Source organism: Ambystoma mexicanum, chromosome 6p (assembly GCF_040938575.1).
Source record: "Ambystoma mexicanum isolate Mex_15411 chromosome 6p, UKY_AmexF1_1, whole genome shotgun sequence".
In the NCBI taxonomy this organism is placed as follows: domain Eukaryota; kingdom Metazoa; phylum Chordata; class Amphibia; order Caudata; family Ambystomatidae; genus Ambystoma; species Ambystoma mexicanum.
In genome coordinates this window covers 224,917,992-224,938,194 of record NC_090935.1, presented here as the reverse complement: position 1 = coordinate 224,938,194, position 20,203 = coordinate 224,917,992, and the positions used below count along the sequence as shown (strand labels likewise).

The window sequence follows — 20,203 nt, the reverse complement described above, 5'->3', positions numbered from 1 at the left end:
GTGAAAAGCTCCACAGACCCACGAAAAATGTCTAAATTCAGATAAGTACCATTTTGGTCACTTAAGGAAGAGATTCCAAGTTGTGCCTATTCCTTTGGGGAAGTCCATCGGCAAGCCACAGTTACGTGTTAACGCCAAATATGTACTTGTTCTACCCCACAACTGCGAACTAATAAGCCACACACCCTAGAGCAGGCCTTCTTGTAAAGGTTTAGCGCCAGGTCCGCAACCCAGCCAACCAATGAAGGAGGGCAGGATTCTGGCCAGTGCAAGTTAGTAGAAAGTCATGGTACAGTGGGGGCTACGGTACTCCAGTATACCAAGACCCAGGAGACCCATGAAAATTATTTCAAAGATTAAATCTGTGCTCCAGGCCCAGGAGATGTGTACTCCTGGTTCCAATCGCTCAGGATACAGAAGAACCCGGTTAGACTCGGCTTCTTTTACAGGACTAGAGACAAGATCTGGTACTTGGGCTTTGAACCCTGTACCAGAGACGACCCAGGCGGAAGAAAATACAAATAATAAATGCACCTGGGATGGCAACCCATCTGCCGGACGTTGAAGCAGCAATGAGTAAGGTACCAGTGGTAGCTGGGAGCCCGACTAAGGAGATCTGTGTGACTCGCGGAGCAAAATGGAATGACCAGTCAAAAAAGTACAGTCCTGGATGAGCCAAGATTGAGATGGAGCAGAGTAGTGGAGGCCATCCCTATCTCTTGGTGCTGGGTCTAAGGATTTTGCAGTGAAGCATCACTGCAGTAACCAGGATTGGGCAAAGCACAGTACAGCCAGCAAGGAGTACCATGAGGAGCTCCCAGTCCAGAAAGGGCGTCGGACAGCCAAAAGAAGAAATGAGAGCTAGAACTTAAGAGTCAGGGCTCGGTCAGTTTGGTAAACCTGGCCCCCAAGATAAGCAACCCATCTTGGAAGGAATCTCCATCCATTCAGGTAAGAATCTGAGGAATTGCCAGTGCTCCCTTAAAAATTCCCCTTCACTCACGGGCTGACCTAAGCCAGCTTTCCAGTCGCACACCATGTAGACGCACCAAGGTTTTGGCAACCAGCCAATTGGTCTGTCCTGTGCAAAATCAAAATAAAAAAAAACAAAGGGTATGCACTGGTCCTGTCTGGGGCAGCAAACCACGCTAAACCAGTCTAAACGACAATAGAGGATGCATGGGTTGGACTCATGGTGAGCCCATGTTTGTACATTGGCCATTTTAGATCTACCTTTACGGTGCCCACAGCCAAAGGGAAGGGCGAAAAAAAATGACAGGAACTAGTGCCTTCATCCACCAGTTTTGAAGCCATACTGATGGCAGTAGGCGCTATACAAAAGTCAAATAACAGATCATAAATGAAGCACTGGTTATGTTTGAGGGAGGGAACAATGGTAGTTGACTGCTCCATGGTGGAACTGTTTTTATTGTAGTAGTAGTAAGCACTCTGTTGCTAGGTCCACGCTTAAGAAGTACCATAATAATAATAATAATGATGATAATAAATGTAGATGCTCATGAATGCACGTTGTTTGATCTGTTCGCCTCCTGCAGTTTTTATTTGATCACCTGTAAAAACGTTACTCTCCAGCATGGGGTCTGGCATGGATTCACATGCTCATGAATATTCCCCGTCGTCCGGCTGGGAATCCTCGGTAAAGAAAAAAACAGTATCAGTTTCGTTTCTGATCTGTCTTTCGTAGTAATAACCAATCACTGGTCTCTGCGTCATACTGACCACAGCCAATGACTGCCCTCTACCTAAGCACCGCCTCTGGCAGCCATCTTCAGATTTTTACCGCACGTTCATGTGTTGGGATCCTCGTGCTATTGCTCTCGAGCGTTAGTGCTATTTTTTTCACGTTTTTTCTCAAAAACGTTGTTTTTTCGGTCAAAAGAGCCTCAAGCTCCACCGACTCTCCATCCGATCAACGGGGACCCGTGTCGGATTCGTCTGCGCCCCTCAAGGGTGAAGATTTCGTCGAGCTACGCTTTTGGAGGACTCCAGAAGCTTCTCAGGCCCGGACATGGCCCAGGAGAAGGGAAGCTCGACGCCCGGAAAGCTGTTCAGGATCTGCCCTGGATGCCAGCTGCAGAACAAGACGCACGTGGAGAAGGACTGCGCGTTTTGCGGCAATATGTCGGAGCGGACCATGAAGGACCGCCATCAACGTCTCGCCAACTGGCTGGAAGGGAAGAGCCCGTCAGGCGAGAAGAAGAGGAAGAGATCCGAGCGGTCTTCTAAGACCTTTGAGGACGCCCCGGCGACGGGGGTCCAACACAAGGCCAAGCACCGCGAGTCCGCTGGCACCGGGAGCGCCGAACGGTCGGGCTCTATGGGCACCAGGCAGGGCGCACCCTTCCCGGCACCTTCAGCCACGAGCCAACGCTCTGGGTCGGGTAAGAGGAAGGGCGAGCACCCGGCGAAGCTCCTGGAGAGGCCCCGGTCGAGCTCGTAGGCCCCATAGGAGGGAGAGCGAGGCAGTGTCCCCCCCCCCTCAAGGATAAGGCGGTGAGCGCACCTAAGGTGGTGAAGGCCTTAATCCATCCGGCCAAGCCCTCTATCGATACTGTCGCGGCGGCCCTGGCTCAGCCTGTGGAGGCTACACCAGTGGTGGCGACCTCGGGGCTCAGAGTCTCCCTGCCACCTCGGAGGGAGTCCTCTTTTGTGCCCATCGATAGGACCCCCGTGAAATCCCCGGCGGGGAAGAAAAAGGGGGGGCAGGGCGTCGTCGTAGATTCGGCCTCAACCTCAGAGGAAGAGCTGATTGAGGTCTTAAGCCACGGCCTTGGCGTGGAAGAAGACCGGCCCGTCGGGATGGATCCCGACGCAGGTGACGACGACATCGTCGAGGGTGCCGACGGGGCCCCTGATCGCCCGTCGGATTCCCCTTTGCCAGCGCCGCAAGACAACTCGGCTGCCATTTTGTTGTCTATACAGTCCTTATGTTCAGAGATAAGGACGAGACTACCGTTGCCGACGGAAGAACCTCTCCCGTCGGGGGATCCTGAACCGGGACCTTCTGGTGTTCCCCCGCCCAAGAAAAGAAGGATTCACCCTCCACCTCCTTTTCAGCCGTCGCGCCCCATCCAGCCCTCCTCCCCGTCCACCCGAGGGGATGATACGGGGACTGACACGGCAGCGACGGGTACGGACGATGAGGTATACGACGAGGATCTACCGTCGTCACCTCCCACCAGGGCTTCTCCGCCCGACGAGATTGGATCGTTCCACTCCATGATCGCCAGCGCATCCGAGCTTTCCCAACTCTGCCCTGAGGAGAAGAAAAAGGAAGGATTCCTTTATCAACGGCGCAAGGCCAAGAGGAAGACTGTCCTCGCGGTGCCTCTACTGGACGACATTTGGGATGAGGGCCTCGCCCTCCTCAAGAACCCTTCCACGACGCCAGCTAGAAGAGACTGGTACGAGTAGAAGTACCGGGTCCCGGACGCGGCCCCCCTGTGCCTCCGGGCGCAGCCTACCCCGGACTCTGTCGTCTCCGCGGCGGCCAGGAAGAAAGCGGGGGGGGGGGTGCGGCCTCCACATCGACTTCCCCACCGGACGGCGAGGGAAAGAAATTGGACGCTATGGGACGCAGGGTCATCTCGTCTGCAGCGACGACGATTAAAGCGGCCAACGCCTTGGCTATCGTGGCCCGCTACGACAGGGAGCTATGGTACAAACTGGCTCCCCTGCTGGACTTCCTACCGGACGACAAGAGGGCGGATGCCCTGGAGATCCTACAGGAAGGTGAGGTGGCGTCGGACCACGCCATCACTATTGCGACGGACATCGCCGACACTGGGTTTCGCCAGTTGGGCAACGGCGTGTGCCTTAGGCGGCGTGGATGGCTCAAGGCTACGGACTTCCGTCAAGACGTACAGACCAGAGTCCTGGACATGCCGTTCGATGGGAACAACCTGTTTGGGAAAACAGTGGACGATTCCCTTCAGGCCATTAAAGCGGACACTGAGACGGCCCGGGCCCTTGGGGTTCTGCAGCAACGACGGACGCCCTTTCGGAGCAGCGGAGGCAAGGGCGGCTCCAAAGGTTCCGGCGGCGGTTTCTCCACCTACCGTCAAGCGGCCCGCTAATCGTCTCAGGAGGCCTACAGAGGACGAGGCAAGTCTGGCGGACCCCGCCGTCGTCGCCAAGGAGGTCAAGGCGGCAAAGCCTCGTCGAAACAGGATTGAACCGGCCGTGGGGTCGGGCCCCCGCCGAAGCACCCCGGTGGGAGGCCGGCTGGCGAGCTTCGTCAGCGTGTGGGAGTCCATCTCCACCGACCGCTGGGTGCTGGACACCTTAGCCCGGGGCCACGCGCTCGAGTTTCAAAGAAGGTGCCCGCGCGTCCCCCCCATGGCCAGGAAAGAGCTTCACGTCCCTCAGCTTCTCCTGGAGGTAAAGGCGATGCTCAGGAAGGGCGCCATCGAACTCGTCCCAAAGAGGCTTCGGGGCTCCGGAGTTTACTCGAGATACTTCCTCGTGAAGAAGACGGGAGGATGGCGCCCCATCCTAGACCTGCGACGTCTGAACAAGTTCATCAAGGCGCAGAAGTTCCGGATGGTCACCCTCCAGCACGTCCTGGGTCAGCTGGAGGAAGGAGACTTCCTGTTGTCGTTGGATTTGGAGGATGCCTACTTCCATATTCCCATCCTAAAGGGGCACCGAAAATTCCTCAGGTTTGTGGTCCAAGGGCGTCACTACCAGTTCAAAGCCCTCCCCTTCGGACTACGGTCGGCACCCAGGGTATTCACCAAGTGCCTTGCACCGGTGGCGGCGCAGCTGCGCCGCGAGGGGATCCACGTCTACCCCTACCTGGACGACTGGCTCATCCGAGCCAAGACGAGGGAGCTCGCCGTGGAGCACACGGCAAGGACCGTCCAACTTCTCACAGACCTGGGATTCTCCGTGAACTACGCCAAGTCCCACCTGGTACCCGCTCAAAACGCACTGTTTCTGGGAGCGAAGCTCGACAGTGTCCCTTCTGGCCTCCCCGTCGGAGGAAAGGACCAGGTCCATCCTGGGCAAGGGACAGCGGATGTTGGTTTCCGACGCGGCCAAGGTGAGGTCCATCAAGTCCCTCCTAGGAATGATGTCTTCTTGCATCTACCTCATTCCCATGTGCAGGCTCCGGATGCGCCCGTTGCAGGAGTTCCTGGACGCGCGCTGGATCCAAACGACGGGCGGCTTCAAGGAGAGGATCACACTCAACGAGAGTTTCCGCCGAGCGGTCCGGTGGTGGGGCAACCGCGCGCATCTGACGGCGGGCATGGACTTCCAGACCCCAGACCACCAGGAGACAGTGACCACGGATGCCTCCCTGGAAGGGTGGGGAGCGCACACCGAAAATCTGCACGCGAGAGGCCTTTGGCTCCCGACGGAGAAGTCCCTCCATATCAACGTCCTGGAGCTCCGTGCAGTGTTCTGGGCCCTCGGGTCCTTCCTTCCGTCCCTCAAAGGCAAGGTGGTGAGGATCTTCACCGACGACACCACCACCATGTTTTACATTAGGAATCAGGGCGGAACCAGGTCCCCAGCACTGTCCAAGGAGGCGCAGGACCTGTGGCATTGGGCCGTCGCCCAAAGGATGTTTCTGGTGCCGTTTCATCTGGCAGGGATAAAAAACACCATCGCCGACTCACTCAGCAGGGAGCTGCGCTCGTGCCACGAGTGGGAACTACGGCAGGATCTAGTGGATCGCCTCTTCCGACGGTGGGGCACACCCCAGATCGACCTGTTCGCGACGGCGACGAACTCCAAGTGCCGGAGGTTCGCCAGCAGGTTTCCCCAGGCGAGGAGCATGGGCGATGCTTTCTCGTTCCCCTGGGAGGGCCTGTTCCTCTACGCGTTCCCTCCTTTGCCACTGCTAATCCGGCTCGTCAACCAGCTCAAGAGGTCACGGTGCAGGATGATCCTCGTCGCACCTGCGTGGCCGAGGCAGATATGGTTCCCGGACCTTCTGGACTTGTCAGCGTCCCCGCCAATCAAGCTGCCGGTGGACGCGGATCTACTCTCCAGGGAAGGAGGCGCCATCCTCCACCACGACCCGAAATCGCTGAACTTGCAGGCCTGGCTCCTGCAGCGCTAGAGCTTGGAGGATACGACATACCGGCCGACTGCAGAGAGGTTCTTGCAAAGGCCAGGGCGTCCTCCACTCTTAAATGCTACGGACACAAATGGAAGAGGTTCTCTGTCTGGTGCCACGCACAGAAGATTAACCCTCTACGGATTACGGCTCCCCAGGTACTGCCGTACCTGCTGACGCTGGCCAAAGCTGGACTGGCCCACGCATCCATCAAGATTCATCTTGCTGCGATCTCCCGATACACCAGAACCACGGGCCAGATGTCCTTGTGGTCTCATCGTCTGGTGAAAGAGTTCATGAAGGGACTGTTCGGATCGTTCCCGCCGGTGAAGGCTCCGGCCCCGGCGTGGGAGCTCAACGTGGTGCTGACCAAGCTCATGGGACCTCCGTTCGAGCCTCTGCACTCGGCCCCGTTGAAGTTTCTGTCGTGGAAAACAGCGTTTCTTGTGGCCATCACCTCCGCACGACGGGTGGGAGAGATCCAGGCCCTTTCCTGCAAGGCCCCGTACTTGACTTTTCACGACACGAGGGTGGTGCTCACGACGCACCCCTCCTTCATGCCCAAGGTACCGTCGGACTTCCATCTCAACGAACCCTTGGTGTTGCCTGTGTTCTTCCCGTCGCCTTCGTCGCCGGCTGAGAGGACTTTGCACACGCTGGATGTGGCTAGAGCGCTGAAGTTCTACGTGGACCGCACGAAGTGTTTTCGGAAGACGTCACAACTCTTTGTGAACTTTGGACCTGTCAATCAGGGGAAGGCTCTGTCGAAGGCTTCCATTTCCAGATGGCTCTCCGGCTGTATCATGTACTGTCATCGGTTGGCAAACCGACCGCTGCCTGGCCGTCCGAGAGCCCATTCCACCAGAGCGATCGCAGCTACCACGGCGTTCCTTTCTGGTGTGCCCCTGCTGGACATATGCAGGGCTGCTACGTGGAGGTCGACGCACACCTTCACGAAATTCTACTGCGTCGATCGGGATTCCAGGGAGGAGTCCAGGGTCGGCCAAGCAGTGCTGCGCAACCTGTTCGCCTGAGGTGAGCCTGGTGAGGAGGTAAGATGCTTAATGTTGAGTTTGTTGTACTGCTTAATGTTGAGCCTTTGCCACCTCCCGTGGTTGTGCATGTGTGTACTGCTATGTATTCTTTATTCATGAGCATGTGAATCCATGCCAGACCCCATGCTGGAGAAGGAACAAGTTACTTACCTGTAACTGTTGTTCTCCAGCATGGGTCTGGCATGGATTCACATGCGAACCCTCCCGCCTACCCCTCTGCGGCTCTTCACTTGGTCATACTGCCACTTCACGTGCTTCCAAATCTGAAGATGGCTGCCAGAGGCGGTGCTTAGGTAGAGGGCAGTCCTTGGCTGTGGTCAGTATGACGCAGAGACCAGTGATTGGTTATTACTACGAAAGACAGATCAGAAACGAAACTGATACTGGTTTTTTCTTTACCGACGATTCCCAGCCTGACGACGGGGAATATTCATGAGCATGTGAATCCATGCCAGACCCATGCTGGAGAACAACAGTTACAGGTAAGTAACTTGTTCCTTAGGCTTGTTTGACATTGTCTTGTGGACTACTTTATTGGTTGGAAATTCAAAATCTTACTTTAGTTCTGGTGTATGAGATGGTTCACATATTGGATTAGGTTAATGCCTTCATGATTAATTTGTGGTACTTGGATAACCATAATCAAACCTGATATCTCTCTTTCAGGAGCCTGTGAAGCTTCGCTTGCCTGTTCAACGTGTCACGTGTATGTAAGTGCAGATCACCGGGATAAGCTACCGGATCCTGATGAAAGGTAACCTAATATAGCTATTATCTACTTCTAGTAGTAAACGCTTGGCGTATGCATGAAGACCTTTTATTGTAGAGCTTCAGGACCTATAAAATGTTAGTCTGGAGACGGTAGAGTATACCCAATTAAAAATGGAGTATATTGCATGGAACCCAGCCCAGGTTCACATTCTGGGAATACTACGAAATGTGTGCCTCAGATTAATGCCGTTAAAATGCACAGACTCCCTGGTCCGCACAAGATGAATAACCATATAAACGATGTGCGTTCAAGGTGCTCACATAAAAGTATTGACTTCCTCTGTATGGCGAGGAGCTTCTCCATTATTCCGAAATTCTGAGAAATAACCGACAGGATGATGGATGTCACCAGGATGCAGAGGCTATACAAGTGACTGAAAGGGAACATTGAAATCATAAAAGATATCTTTAAAGGTACATTTATTCCCATACTCTGGCAAAAAGTGTAAAGCCACAAAGCTGCCCTGAAATCTTTTAAACGAAGAGTTCGAGTAGCACCTGTTTAAATGGATGATAGCGAAACTGTGTGCTTTGCGAGAATGCGAGAGCAGGCTGGATATGAGGGAAGAAAAAGAAAATAAATCACCCAGGTTGGAAGCCCTCAAACCAGTAATAAAATCTCAGCAGCAAGTAAAATTTAACGTAGATAATTCCCCTCCCTCCCCAAAAACGAATGGCCGAATGCTTATTAGTGACCTACTCATAGTAACCTTAGTCGATTAAGAACAAATCTTTACACTTTGCATGCAAGGAAACCAAATATTTTCTCTAAAATGGAATGCAAAACATGTTTAGTTGTAACCTGGTTAAAGTTTATTATTATTAGTTTCATTATTACAATCAAGTTAATTGTAGTATATTTTAAAGAAAATAAAAGGGTGAACAAATATAAATGTATTATATATACAAAAAAGAATCTATATTTAAGTGAGGTTAGTAATTTCCCAGAATTAAAATAACATTTATTAAAACAATACATTGAAAATAATACACAACACGCATGGTTTTCTAAAACCCTCCAAACGGGGAATGTTTTCCTTCCTAAACTAGACCAACTCTGTCTCGTAACTTGACCAGGTGCACCACCTAAAACCCTCTTGTACCACCTCTGCTGTCAAACTTATATGGCAGCACTCTGCCAATCTATGAACAGTTGATCAATCCATTACTTTTAAAACTCCTTGCTTGTTGCATAGTGAGACACGGCACCTTTTGTGAAGTGCCACTGAGAAGTCACATGTACTTTTCTTTATGTTCTGTTAATGTTTAAATACATTTTCCTGTGAGACCTACATTTCCCAAGAATAGTGAGAGAACTATTATCTTCTCTTTTATGGGTCCAGCACACACCACCCAATATGGAGTGCTGGGGGGTTAAATTGTAACTCCCTGTCCCACTTCTTATATAACTTTTTGTTACACTGACTTAAATGGCTGGGTGCAGTGATTACTTTTTATTACCTTTTGTACAGGGCACTAGCAGGCTGATTTCTCAGCTGCAGTACAGCACCTATGGGTGACAATTTCTTCAGAATGGCTGCTGTCTTCTCTTTTCGCCATTTTGTGTTTGTCAGTTCTCCTGGGCTTTTACTTTATCATTTAGATGAATGCCCAGGCTCCAGTGTGTCTGAGAAGGCAGGAAGTGAGTGAGAACTACTTTGTTGTACTTTTGTCTTTTGGAATGCCTGGCCAAAACCAGTTCTAACTATATATATTTTACACTGCCCGCGGTAGCGGCCGTGTAGTTGCTGAACCCATTGGAAGAGCACTTTTTGGCCGGCTTATAACTTCGCTCCCCCTGGAGGAATCCTCACGAAACTTTGCAAAGAAAGTATATGGCTGGCTCTGAATTCCTTCGCCATGTTGGGTGAGTTTTCGTGCAGGGGGAGAAAAGTTATAGGGGATGCCCAACATTTCTTTTTTTTCCATAGACTGAATAGGGAAATTTGCGGCGGGGGCTTGGGTCAGAAAGCATGCTTGTGTGTGTTTTGTGGTAATCTGACCAGTACATTTTTTGCAAAATACTGAAATGTACATACCAAATAAATAAGTGATATCTGGGTCCGCTCCGAGGACCCATTTCCCTGTTCGCTCCACGGAGCAAAGTCTCATTGGCCTGCGGTATGGCGTGCTGTCGGTGAACAGTGGATGCAGCTGCTGATTGGCTGGAGAGAAGCGTGCTGTGCGTCAAAGGTTTCGGTAAACGGTGCCTTGGTGTATCGGAGGAGATAGTGTTGCAGCGTGTGTGGCAAGGCACTAAGTTTTGTGTGCTTGGCTAGGCTTCTTGTACGTAGCAGTGTGCGTATTAAAATTAGTCCTATCTGGCTCCGCTTTTGCGTCCCATTTCCATGTTCGCAGCGTGTTCAAAACTTATGAACTACAGTGTGCGGTGACGGGATGTGTGAAAAGTGTTCCATGACGACAGTGTGTTGTATCGGAGGACAATGCAGTGCCAAAAGGATCTGAAAAACATAGTGTATGGCATCTGGTGGTGGGAAGAAGGAATGGAAAGGGTGCGGGAGTGAGAAGAGCTTTACGTGATATATATCATTATGCAAGAAGACAGAGGTCTGCCAGCGATATCCGTGCATGCTCTGCCAATGCGCAGATACCTCAACAGGCAACGATCTTGTGTGATTAGTGTATGCAGCCTGCGTTATGGCATGCGACCTACATCGGCAATGTCTTTCTGTCATGAGTGGTGGCAGGCATATTTGTAGAAGGGGAGTGCATTCCATGACACATAAGGATTTAAACATAACCTGTACTATGGTGTGCTGTGTGAGTTAAGTCCATAGCCCCTTGGATGCATTGCTGCAGCCCTAGCACAAATAATTCTCCAGCATGGGGTCTGGCATAGATTCACATGCTCATGAATATTCCCTGTCGTCAGGCTGGGAATCCTCGGTAAAGCAAAAATCAGTTTGTTTAGTTTCTGAACTGTCTTTCTCCTAATAACCAATCACTGGCCTCTGGGTCATACTGCCCCCAGCCAATGACTGCCCTCTACCTAAGCCCCTCCTCTGGCAGCCATCTTTAGATTTTTACCACACGTTCAAGTGTTGGGAGTCCTTGTGCTACAGCTCTTGAGCTTTTACTGCGTTTTGCGATGGTTTTTTTTTTGTTTTTGTTTTTTCTAAGAGTTTAATCAAATTTTTCGGTCAATCGAGCCTCAAGCTCCACCGGTTCTTCTTCCGATCAACGGGGACCCGTTTTGGAATTTTCTATGCCCCTCAAGGGCGAAGTTCTCGCCGAGTTCCGCTTCTTGGAGGATTCCAGAAGATCATTGAGGCCTATCCCGTCTGGACATGGCCCAGGACAGAGGGAGCACGACGCCCGGATCCAAGCTGTTCAGGAGCTGCCCTGGATGCGGATTGCAGAATGTCTTCAAGGAGAACGAGCATTCTAGATGCCTATACTGACTTCACGAAGATAAAACGCACGTGGAGAAGGACTGTGCGTTTCGCAAGAACATGTCGGAGCGGATCATGAAGGATCGGCGCATCCGCCTCACCAACTGGCTGGAGGGGAAGAGCCAAGCAGCAGGTGAGAAGAAGCGATCCGAGCAGTCTTCTAAGTCCTTTGAGGGTGCTCCGGCGACGGGGGCCCAACAAAAGGCAAAGCACCGCGAGTCTGCGGGCACCGGGAGCGCCAAACGGTCAGGCTCCTCGGCTGCCAAGCAAGGCACACTTTCACCGACGACATCAACCACGAGCCAACACTCTGGCTCAGGGAAAAGGAAGTCGGAGAACCCGGGTAAGCTTCGGGAGAAGTCCTGGTCGATCCCGACGGAGACAGCCGAGAGGGAGCGAGGCGGCGACGCCCCCCCCAAGGTGAAGGCCTCAAGCGCTTCCAAGGTCGTGAAGGCCTTGATTCACCCGGTTAAGTCCTCTATAGAGGGAGTCGTGGTGGCCCTGGCGAAACCTGTGGACGCTACCCCAGTGGATGCAACCTCGGGGCCCAGATGGCTTTCCGGCTGCATCATACACTGTCACCGGTTGGCAAACCAACCGTTGCCCGGCCGTCCGAGAGCCCATTCGACCAGAGCGATCCCTGCTACCACGGCGTTCGTATCTGGTGTACCCCTGCTGGACATCTGTAGGGCTACTACATGGAGGTCGACGCACACCTTCACGAGATTCTACTGCGTCGACTGGGATTCCAGGGAGGAGTCCAGAGTCGGCCAGGCAGTGCTGTGCAACCTGTTTGCCTGAAGGTGGGCCTGGTGAGGAGCTAAGAGATGCTTAATGTTGAGTTGATGAAATGCTTAATGTGAAGCCCGCGTGGAGATAAGAGCGCGCTGTTGTCTGCTGCTGCGGCTGGGAAATTGCTTTTTCCTTTCATTTTTCTTACCCTGAGACTCTGTGCCTGGATTCCATCACCCGCTCCGATTCGCGTAAGACTGTCAGCTGACAGCAGTTGAAGTGAGCGAGTATTCGATCAGAGCCTCGGACATTGTCACGTGACCAGAGTCACGTGGACCTCGTTGGACACACCACCTGAGACTACCATATAATCACAGCAGCGCCTCCCTTGCGGCGTGAAGCCCGCGTGGAGATAAGGGCAAGGGCGCGCTGTTGTCTGCTGTTTGCGGCTGATTTCGGCGGTAAGTGCTTGATTTTTTAAGTTGAAGGTGATTCTCGCAAATCAGATATACCAAAAACTTGTTTGCAGGCACTGACTATAATGCAATCTATGGAACCATCTAAGCCTAGAACTAGGCTGCAAGGGAAGTTGGAGGAATCCACAGCCCAAATGAGCAAAATCCCTATCATTACCATGACACCCGGAGAAGTCCCTGCAATAGATATTGACCTCATTGAACCAACAAAAAATTAAGGTTATAAAGAAATACCAAACCTAGAAGTCATATCTAAAAATGTAGAAGCTATTGTACTATCGCCTCGGGATTGTCTTGTATCGAAACAAGATACCATAATTTCAAAACAGTTAAGAGAAGTGATCAACACAAGTGAAAATAACACTCCAAATTTTATTAAATTATCACTGCAAAGGATGTTCCACCCCACCAAAACAAATGGAAATATCTAACAACACGCAAGACAATCAGGCAGTGGACCACATAATTCCATTTGATGCTATATTACTGCCAGTTCAAGCTACGGCTAAACTACCCCAAAAAACAATAGAAGATGACAGTTGCTCTACGCCATCCTTACAAGATCGAGCAAAAGCAGCAAAACTACACTGGCAGTCAACATATTTACCAAATGCTTCACGTAATAATGATCACAACAAACATGTAGCAGTCAGAATTGCTCGTCTATCTCTTGATATCACTGAGATAGACGCCATAATGAATTCCCAGGAAAAAAGGAACGATGTATTCAGTGGAGGTTTTTCGCCGAAACCACTAAGAAATATTGAGACATCTACACCAATTGTACAAACAAGATCTTGCTCTCCGATGAATGAAAGTATAACTCCCCCGAATAAGCTGCAACCCAAACTTAAAACAGAAAATAAGGATTCCTTTTCCTCGAGCATAGAAATTGAAAATCAAAATGACTATGTGGAAACCCAACAAAGACTGCCCACGACAATGCTTGACCTACAAAACACACTAGTGGCAGTATTATCTACTGCAATGATCCCATTTCTAAAGATTCAAGAATATATGGTTGATTCCACTGAAGATCAAGCGACGTTGCTAGCGATGATAATGACTAAACAAACTTACCTGGAAACCTTTATAAACACCATCCAGGAACACCTAAAACATGAAGCTGAAACATCGAGGATGTGGCAAATGCGATTAGCGGAACTAGCAAGAGTGGATCGTGTAGATAAACAGAATCTTTTGGAAACTGTCTCAGCAATTACCAAAAAACTGATTGATGACAAAGCAAAAAAACAATCACGACAGACCAAAAGCAATACATAACAAATCAAACACAAACTCAGATCTCAAATAAGGCAGATGTTATGAAATCAGATCAAAGCACACAATATGAAATTCAGTCATCCTTGGCTGTACCAGGTATCTTGACAATATCAACATTGCAGGGTAATGCTGAACCACCTTCATGCACACAGTTTGACATCTTTGATCTTTCAAAACGTGGGATAGTAGCTCAAGAACTAACAAATAAACCGAAAAACAAGAAACTTATAAAAAATCCTCAAAACGGTTCTCGTGCTTTCCTCAGGAAAATGCAGTCAGTTCAGAAAATGTTACCGGAAGGGGCAAAAAAAAAATCATCATCAACTTGGGAATCAAAAAAATAAATGTGCACAACAGACTCAAAAAATAAAAATGCAAAGTCCACATAAAAAGGTTGCTATTGTGGACAAGCAACCATTGAAGGATCCATTGGATGCGCTGTTATAGGCAATCAACCAAGAAACGCTCTCCGATCCGATAGATTTGATACCAATGATAGATCTATCAACTGCCGATGATGTAAATGAGTGTAACTCAATCTCATTAAACTCACAAGATGCCACTTTTATCATCGTTGACGAATGCCAAGATTCGGTGAGGGAGCAATCTCAAAGCGAACATGACAAAGATGATTCAATTAACTTCTCGTTTGAATATTCAACTGTCTCCAACGATGAATCCTGGTCAGCAGCAGATATGCAAGCTGAAGAAAATGACAACAAAAACCCTACGGACCACTGTAGTTCTCTACTAATCAGACCAATTTTCCAAAACCCGTTGAAGCCTTCTTATGCCCACAGAATAGCAGTATTTCTGAATACATCAAACACAGAAGAGTCGGTAATAATGAACAGATCTAATATATTACGATTATTCAAAGCTATTCCTCAACTGGCAAAAATCAATTCTGATGACCTGGAAGTTGTATTGCTTCCCAATAAACGTTATATGGAAGAAGCACATATTGACTTTTATAAACAAGACACAATGCAATGTGTCTTAGCGACCAGACATCAGCTTTCAACACTGGGTTTTGAAATAGAAGAAATCTTTGTTTCAAGAATGATGGCTGACAAAAAAGAAAAGAATATTGCATTATTCAGGCAACAGACATTGAACAATGATATGGAACATAACAAAGTGAGAAGAGCTGCATTAAATACAAATGATTCAAGAACAAAGTCACAGGCACAAGTCCAAACAAATACCCAAACTTTATGGCGTGATTATTGTGAGACCCCACAGCAGAAAATAAACTTGACGGTTGATCAAAGTGGAACGAAAACTTACCTATAACAACGAAATGCTAATGATTTCCAAAAGACTAAAACATCTTTAGGCTCTTGGAATACGAGAGGATATAAAAATCTACTTGAAAAACAGTCTTTAATCTTGGATGAGCTGGATATCATCTGCCTCCAAGAAACTTGGCTGAGAGAATAGGTAGGATGCGATGGGTACAGTATCTTAATGAACCCACCAATACCCTCAAAAGAGGGAAGACCAGCTTCTGGAATGTTGATATTAATAAAATTACTGCCGGCGTGGAGAATAATTGTAAGCAAGAACATAAACCCATGGGCACAATACGTACCTATTAGAATGTCAACAGAGGATAACACTGAAGCGCTTAACACAAAGGCCGGTGATCTTATAGCCATCTTTAACATATATTGGAACCCAAACGCAATGTCAGGGACAAGGTTCATAGATTCAATTTGTGAAGAAATTGACAATCTGGCGCTTTCCAACACTGGAATTGAATTCATTATAGCAGGAGACGTCAATTTCCATCTCTTTAATAAAGAAGGTGACGACTTAGCCCCTAGCGAGATGTCAAGTAGAGCAAAAAAATGAACTAAAGAAGTAAATCTGCGAAACATTTCGCTGAGTGAACAACCGGTAAATAGTAAAGGTAAACCTCTTCCGACGTGGTCAAGAGAAAAGTCCAACTCAACTATCGACTATTTGTATATATCCGAAGGGATTCGAGAAGTAATAACGTCGACTGGCAACTCGATTCAGCCGGACAGTGATCACCATTGGATACAGATTGATAAATGAGCAACGAATAACTCTACCTGAACTTGAACTGAATAACGGGCTGAATAGACTCAGAATAAAACAACATCAAATATCGGAAATAGTCTCAACCTTCGAAGATGCGCCAATAGAAGATAAACAGAAATTGAATTATGGATGGATCTTAGAAAAATATCAACAAGTGGGAGCAAATCGGAGACAGAAACAAATCCATTCCTATTATTTTAACATGGAAATTCAAGCTTTAAAAAAACAAAAGAGGGGAAATACATTTTGAATTTGAAATAAAAAAGGAAGAACACAAGTACTCCAATGCAATGAAAGCAATTAAAGCCTCCATAAAACAGAATGACGCAGAAGCAATTTTGAAAGCACTAAATCAAAAAAATAAGCGGCAGCTATGGTCCTTATTGAATGGATCCGCCACATCACAGAATATGATTCAAGAAGTAGAAGCAGATAGAAGGGTGAATAACTTTCTACCTTATACCAAAAGACTGTACAACCAGATACTAATGAGATGGAAAAAGATGAGCCATTGGATCTAAATTGGGACATAGATGCGATTATTACTACTATCAAGTCTCTTAACTCTTCGCGAGCCCTAGGCCCTGATGGCTTAGCAAACAGTGACCTAAAAGCAGCGCCAGGTGACTGGGCAAAATGTTTTGTTTTCCTCTTGAGATTAATACAAAAGATGAAAAAGATTCCTCATACGTGGACAACAGCTGTTCTGATTCCTATATATAAGGCAGGAGATCGAAAAAATCCAGCATATTACAGACCGATAGCCTTATTAGATCCATTGAGAAAATTATTTGCTGGTTACCTCCAAAACAAAATTGAATGCATTGGCAATGGACCACGACAAAAAAGCTAAAAGACAAACAAGCTTTGTAAATAGAATAGGCACGAACGTCAACCTTTTGTTGCTGAATATGATAAAACATGAAGCAATGGCTAAATCATACCACGTATATGCAATCTTTATAGATCTAAAGACTGCTTTCAACTCAGTCAACAGACCATTACTTTGGATGAAGCTAAGATCTTGGGGATGCCCTTTAAGCATTCTAAATCCAATTAAACAGTTATATTCGAACACATCGATACGCGTCCGATTTACGAAGGACGGAAGAGTGACTGAATCCATTCCTGCTGGTAATGGGTTAAAACAAGGGTGTCCCTTAGCCGCAGGCCTTTACAATCTCTTTACCTATGACTTTGGTGATAAAATTCAAAATTATATGGCCAATCCGCCGAAACTCAACAACAAAGCCATTCAAACATTAATTTATGCTGACGACATTATTATCCTAGACAAAACTATGAAAGGCCTTCAACAAACAGTGATCAAAGCTCATGTCTACATGACAGAGAATAATCTTCAAATTAACATCAATAAAACGAGAACAATGAAACATACCACTCAAAAAAAATAAGGTCCAAAATAATATGAAGATTCAACTAGAAAACAAAGTGGTTTTGTCAACCAAAACAATAAAATATCTAGGGGCTCTAATCAATCCGTCAGCGAACAAAGCAGAATGGAAACAACATATTGAAGAGAAAGCGAGATCTCTGGAAAAAGAAGGATGCTTTTTTCACCTAACATATGGGACATATTCAGCAAAAGCCACAATATTGCTCTATAAACAAAAAGTGATTCCAATCTTGACATATGCCAGTGAGTCACTCATTAACCAACGACTAATGAGATGGCCCTACTACGAAGCAATATTTTGGAGGAAAACCCTTGCATTGCCTAAAGCATTTCCTTACCATCGAATACGATATGAATTAGCTTTACAATCGGTCCAATCCATAGTACTGTGGAAACAAATGGATCTGCTAAGAAAAATACTTTCAGAGGAAAAAATACCAGCGTTGGAAATCTTAAAGCAAAAGAAAGAAACGTTTCAGACATCAGCTCTCTTGAAATGGTCTACTGAGATTAAATTGAAAATTAAAAGAGAAGAGTTCACGGAAGAGATGCTGGTTTATAGACCGCAGTATGCAAAAAGGAAAGTTCAAATGAATGATTGGATAAGAACTGTAAAAGAACAGAAAAAATATAAACCACATCTACATGCAGAAACTGAAGTAAGAGCACTGAATTAATTACCACCATACTTGTCACAGTTTCCGTGTTGCTACATTCGTGATCTATTTCTATGTTTCCAATTAAATATACTGGCCACCCGAGACTATCTATCTTTGATAGACGAAACAAACATCAGGTCCTCGGTTTGTCGATTCTGTACAGATCAAGACAATGTGGAAACTCTATTTCATTTGATTATGGTTTGTTCAGCGCTGAAACCAAAAAGAGAACTATACAGAGACTTTTTAAACATTTCTGGCAAACAGTCGACAACAGAGGAAAGATGGGCAGAACTTCTTGAATTAAAAAACCAACGTCTTATATTTACGGTGATTAAATTTTGGAATGAGATCATGAAAGAAGCTTAGATTAACAATAAGAAGATATTTTCTAAACCTGTGTAAAAATGTATATAAATATAAATGAAAAGTTTCTTAAATCAAACAAAGCATTTTAATTAAAAGAAAATGTTTTAAAAAAATGTTGAGCCTTGGCACCTCCCGTGGTTGTGCATGTGTGTACTGCTATGTTTTCTTATATTCATGAGCATGTGAATCCATGCCAGACCCCATGCTGGAGAAGGAACAAGTTACTTACCTGTAACTGTTGTTCTCCAGCATTGGTCTGACATGGATTCACATGCAAACCCTCCTGCCTACCCCTCTGTGGCTCTTCACTTGGTCCTACTGCCACTTTACATGCTACCAAATCTTAAGCTGGCTGCCAGAGGAGGGGCTTAGGTAGAGGGCAGTAATTGGCTGGGGGCAGTATGACCCAGAGACCAGTGATTGGTTATTAGGAGAAAGACAGTTCAGAAACTAAAGTGAAACTGATTTTTTCTTTACCGAGGATTCCCAGGCTGACGACGGGGAATATTCATGAACATGTGAATCCATGCCAGACCCATGCTGGAGAACAACAGGTAAGTAACTTGTTCCTTATGTCCACTGGTTGCAAGTAGGTGCCGCATTGTTGCTTATTGTGCATGATTTGGCTGCAGTGCACACAATGGTTGTTGCATGTGTGTGGCGATTTGTAGAACAACGTACAGTTGTCGGTGTATGGGTGGAGATGGTGCAGTGACCAGTCGTGCATTGTGTCCAATGGGTGTATTAACGGAATAATGTACATATTGGAGAGATCCTGGTGCAAATGTTTGTTCTATGTGCTTGCCTAGTGTCCGTTGCACAGATTAGTAAGTGTTGCAGTGCAGTACGCACCATTGGTTCTATGCACTTAATAGAGTGGTGGGAGCAGGCTCAATGTTGTGAAGATTGTCTTGTTGGGTTGGCATGCTTATAATGCTTTGTGATTTGAAATAGGTAGCGGTGCCAAGCACAGCGAGATGTTTGTGCATTACAGTAGGTGGAACATGTGTTTTTGTGTCCCTGCTTTATGGTGTGGCAGTTGGGTTGAAGTGTTGGTGCATATGTTGCCTTTGTGATTCATGGCACATGCGTAGCTGGTCGCCTGCATGCTCTGTTTTGTGGTGTGTGTGGACTAGGCCTAGACTGTTGGGTCCATGGCCGAAGGTAGTAGGCCATAGGCCATGCACCCAACAGCCTAGGCCTTCATCATAACCTCCACAATAAAATGATGCAGTTATTAATGTGCATGCTTTTGGAGTTGGTGAAAAGTACACATGGTTGCGGAGGACATTGTGCACTTGGTGGAACAGAAGAAGTGAGCTGCTATGCGTACATTACCATATGGTGTACAGAATTGCCCCTGTTGCACAATAGGGTGCAACATGTCACCATGTGCGTTTTCTCTAGGTAGGCACTTATAAGACCCTTGCTTGAGGAAGTGTTTTACCCCATTGCCCTATGAAAGGAAGTCATCAGCATTAGAAAGTTGCAATATGGACAGTGTACACAGGCTCTCACATACAGTTCTGCACAAGCAACGCAATATTACTGAGCCATGTATGTAAAGATGTGGTCAGGGTGTAAGTTGGCAGGCGCTTTTGCAGTTGGGGCCTGCATTACATATGACATGAGAAGTAAAACATAGGTTGTACTAGGGTGTGCAGTGTGTGCTGAGGCCCAGCGGTCAGTGATAGTAGAGCAATGGCAGAAGGGGAGAACAATGGAGAACACATGAAACTTGCGACGTACACTGCAGTATGGTGTGTTGCGTGTACTAAAATGTTGCTTTTATGGTTGTGGGGATTGGTTACAATTCTTACACTGTGTAGTATATGCCTGGACCTGATGGAGCGACGATTTCTCCAGTGT

The 20,203-nt window shown here is 47.5% G+C and overlaps 1 protein-coding gene across 5 annotated transcripts in view; it reads left to right on the top strand.

Moving 5' to 3' along the window:
- Window positions 1-20,203, top strand: part of FDX2 (ferredoxin 2) — a 503,503-nt gene that overhangs the window by 323,111 nt on the left and 160,189 nt on the right. For all 5 annotated transcript variants that reach the window (XM_069626907.1, XM_069626909.1, XM_069626908.1 and 2 more), the window contains one exon: window positions 7,810-7,897. In XM_069626907.1, coding sequence (XP_069483008.1) covers window positions 7,810-7,897 — 88 coding nt within the window. The remainder of the gene's footprint in view (window positions 1-7,809; window positions 7,898-20,203) is intronic.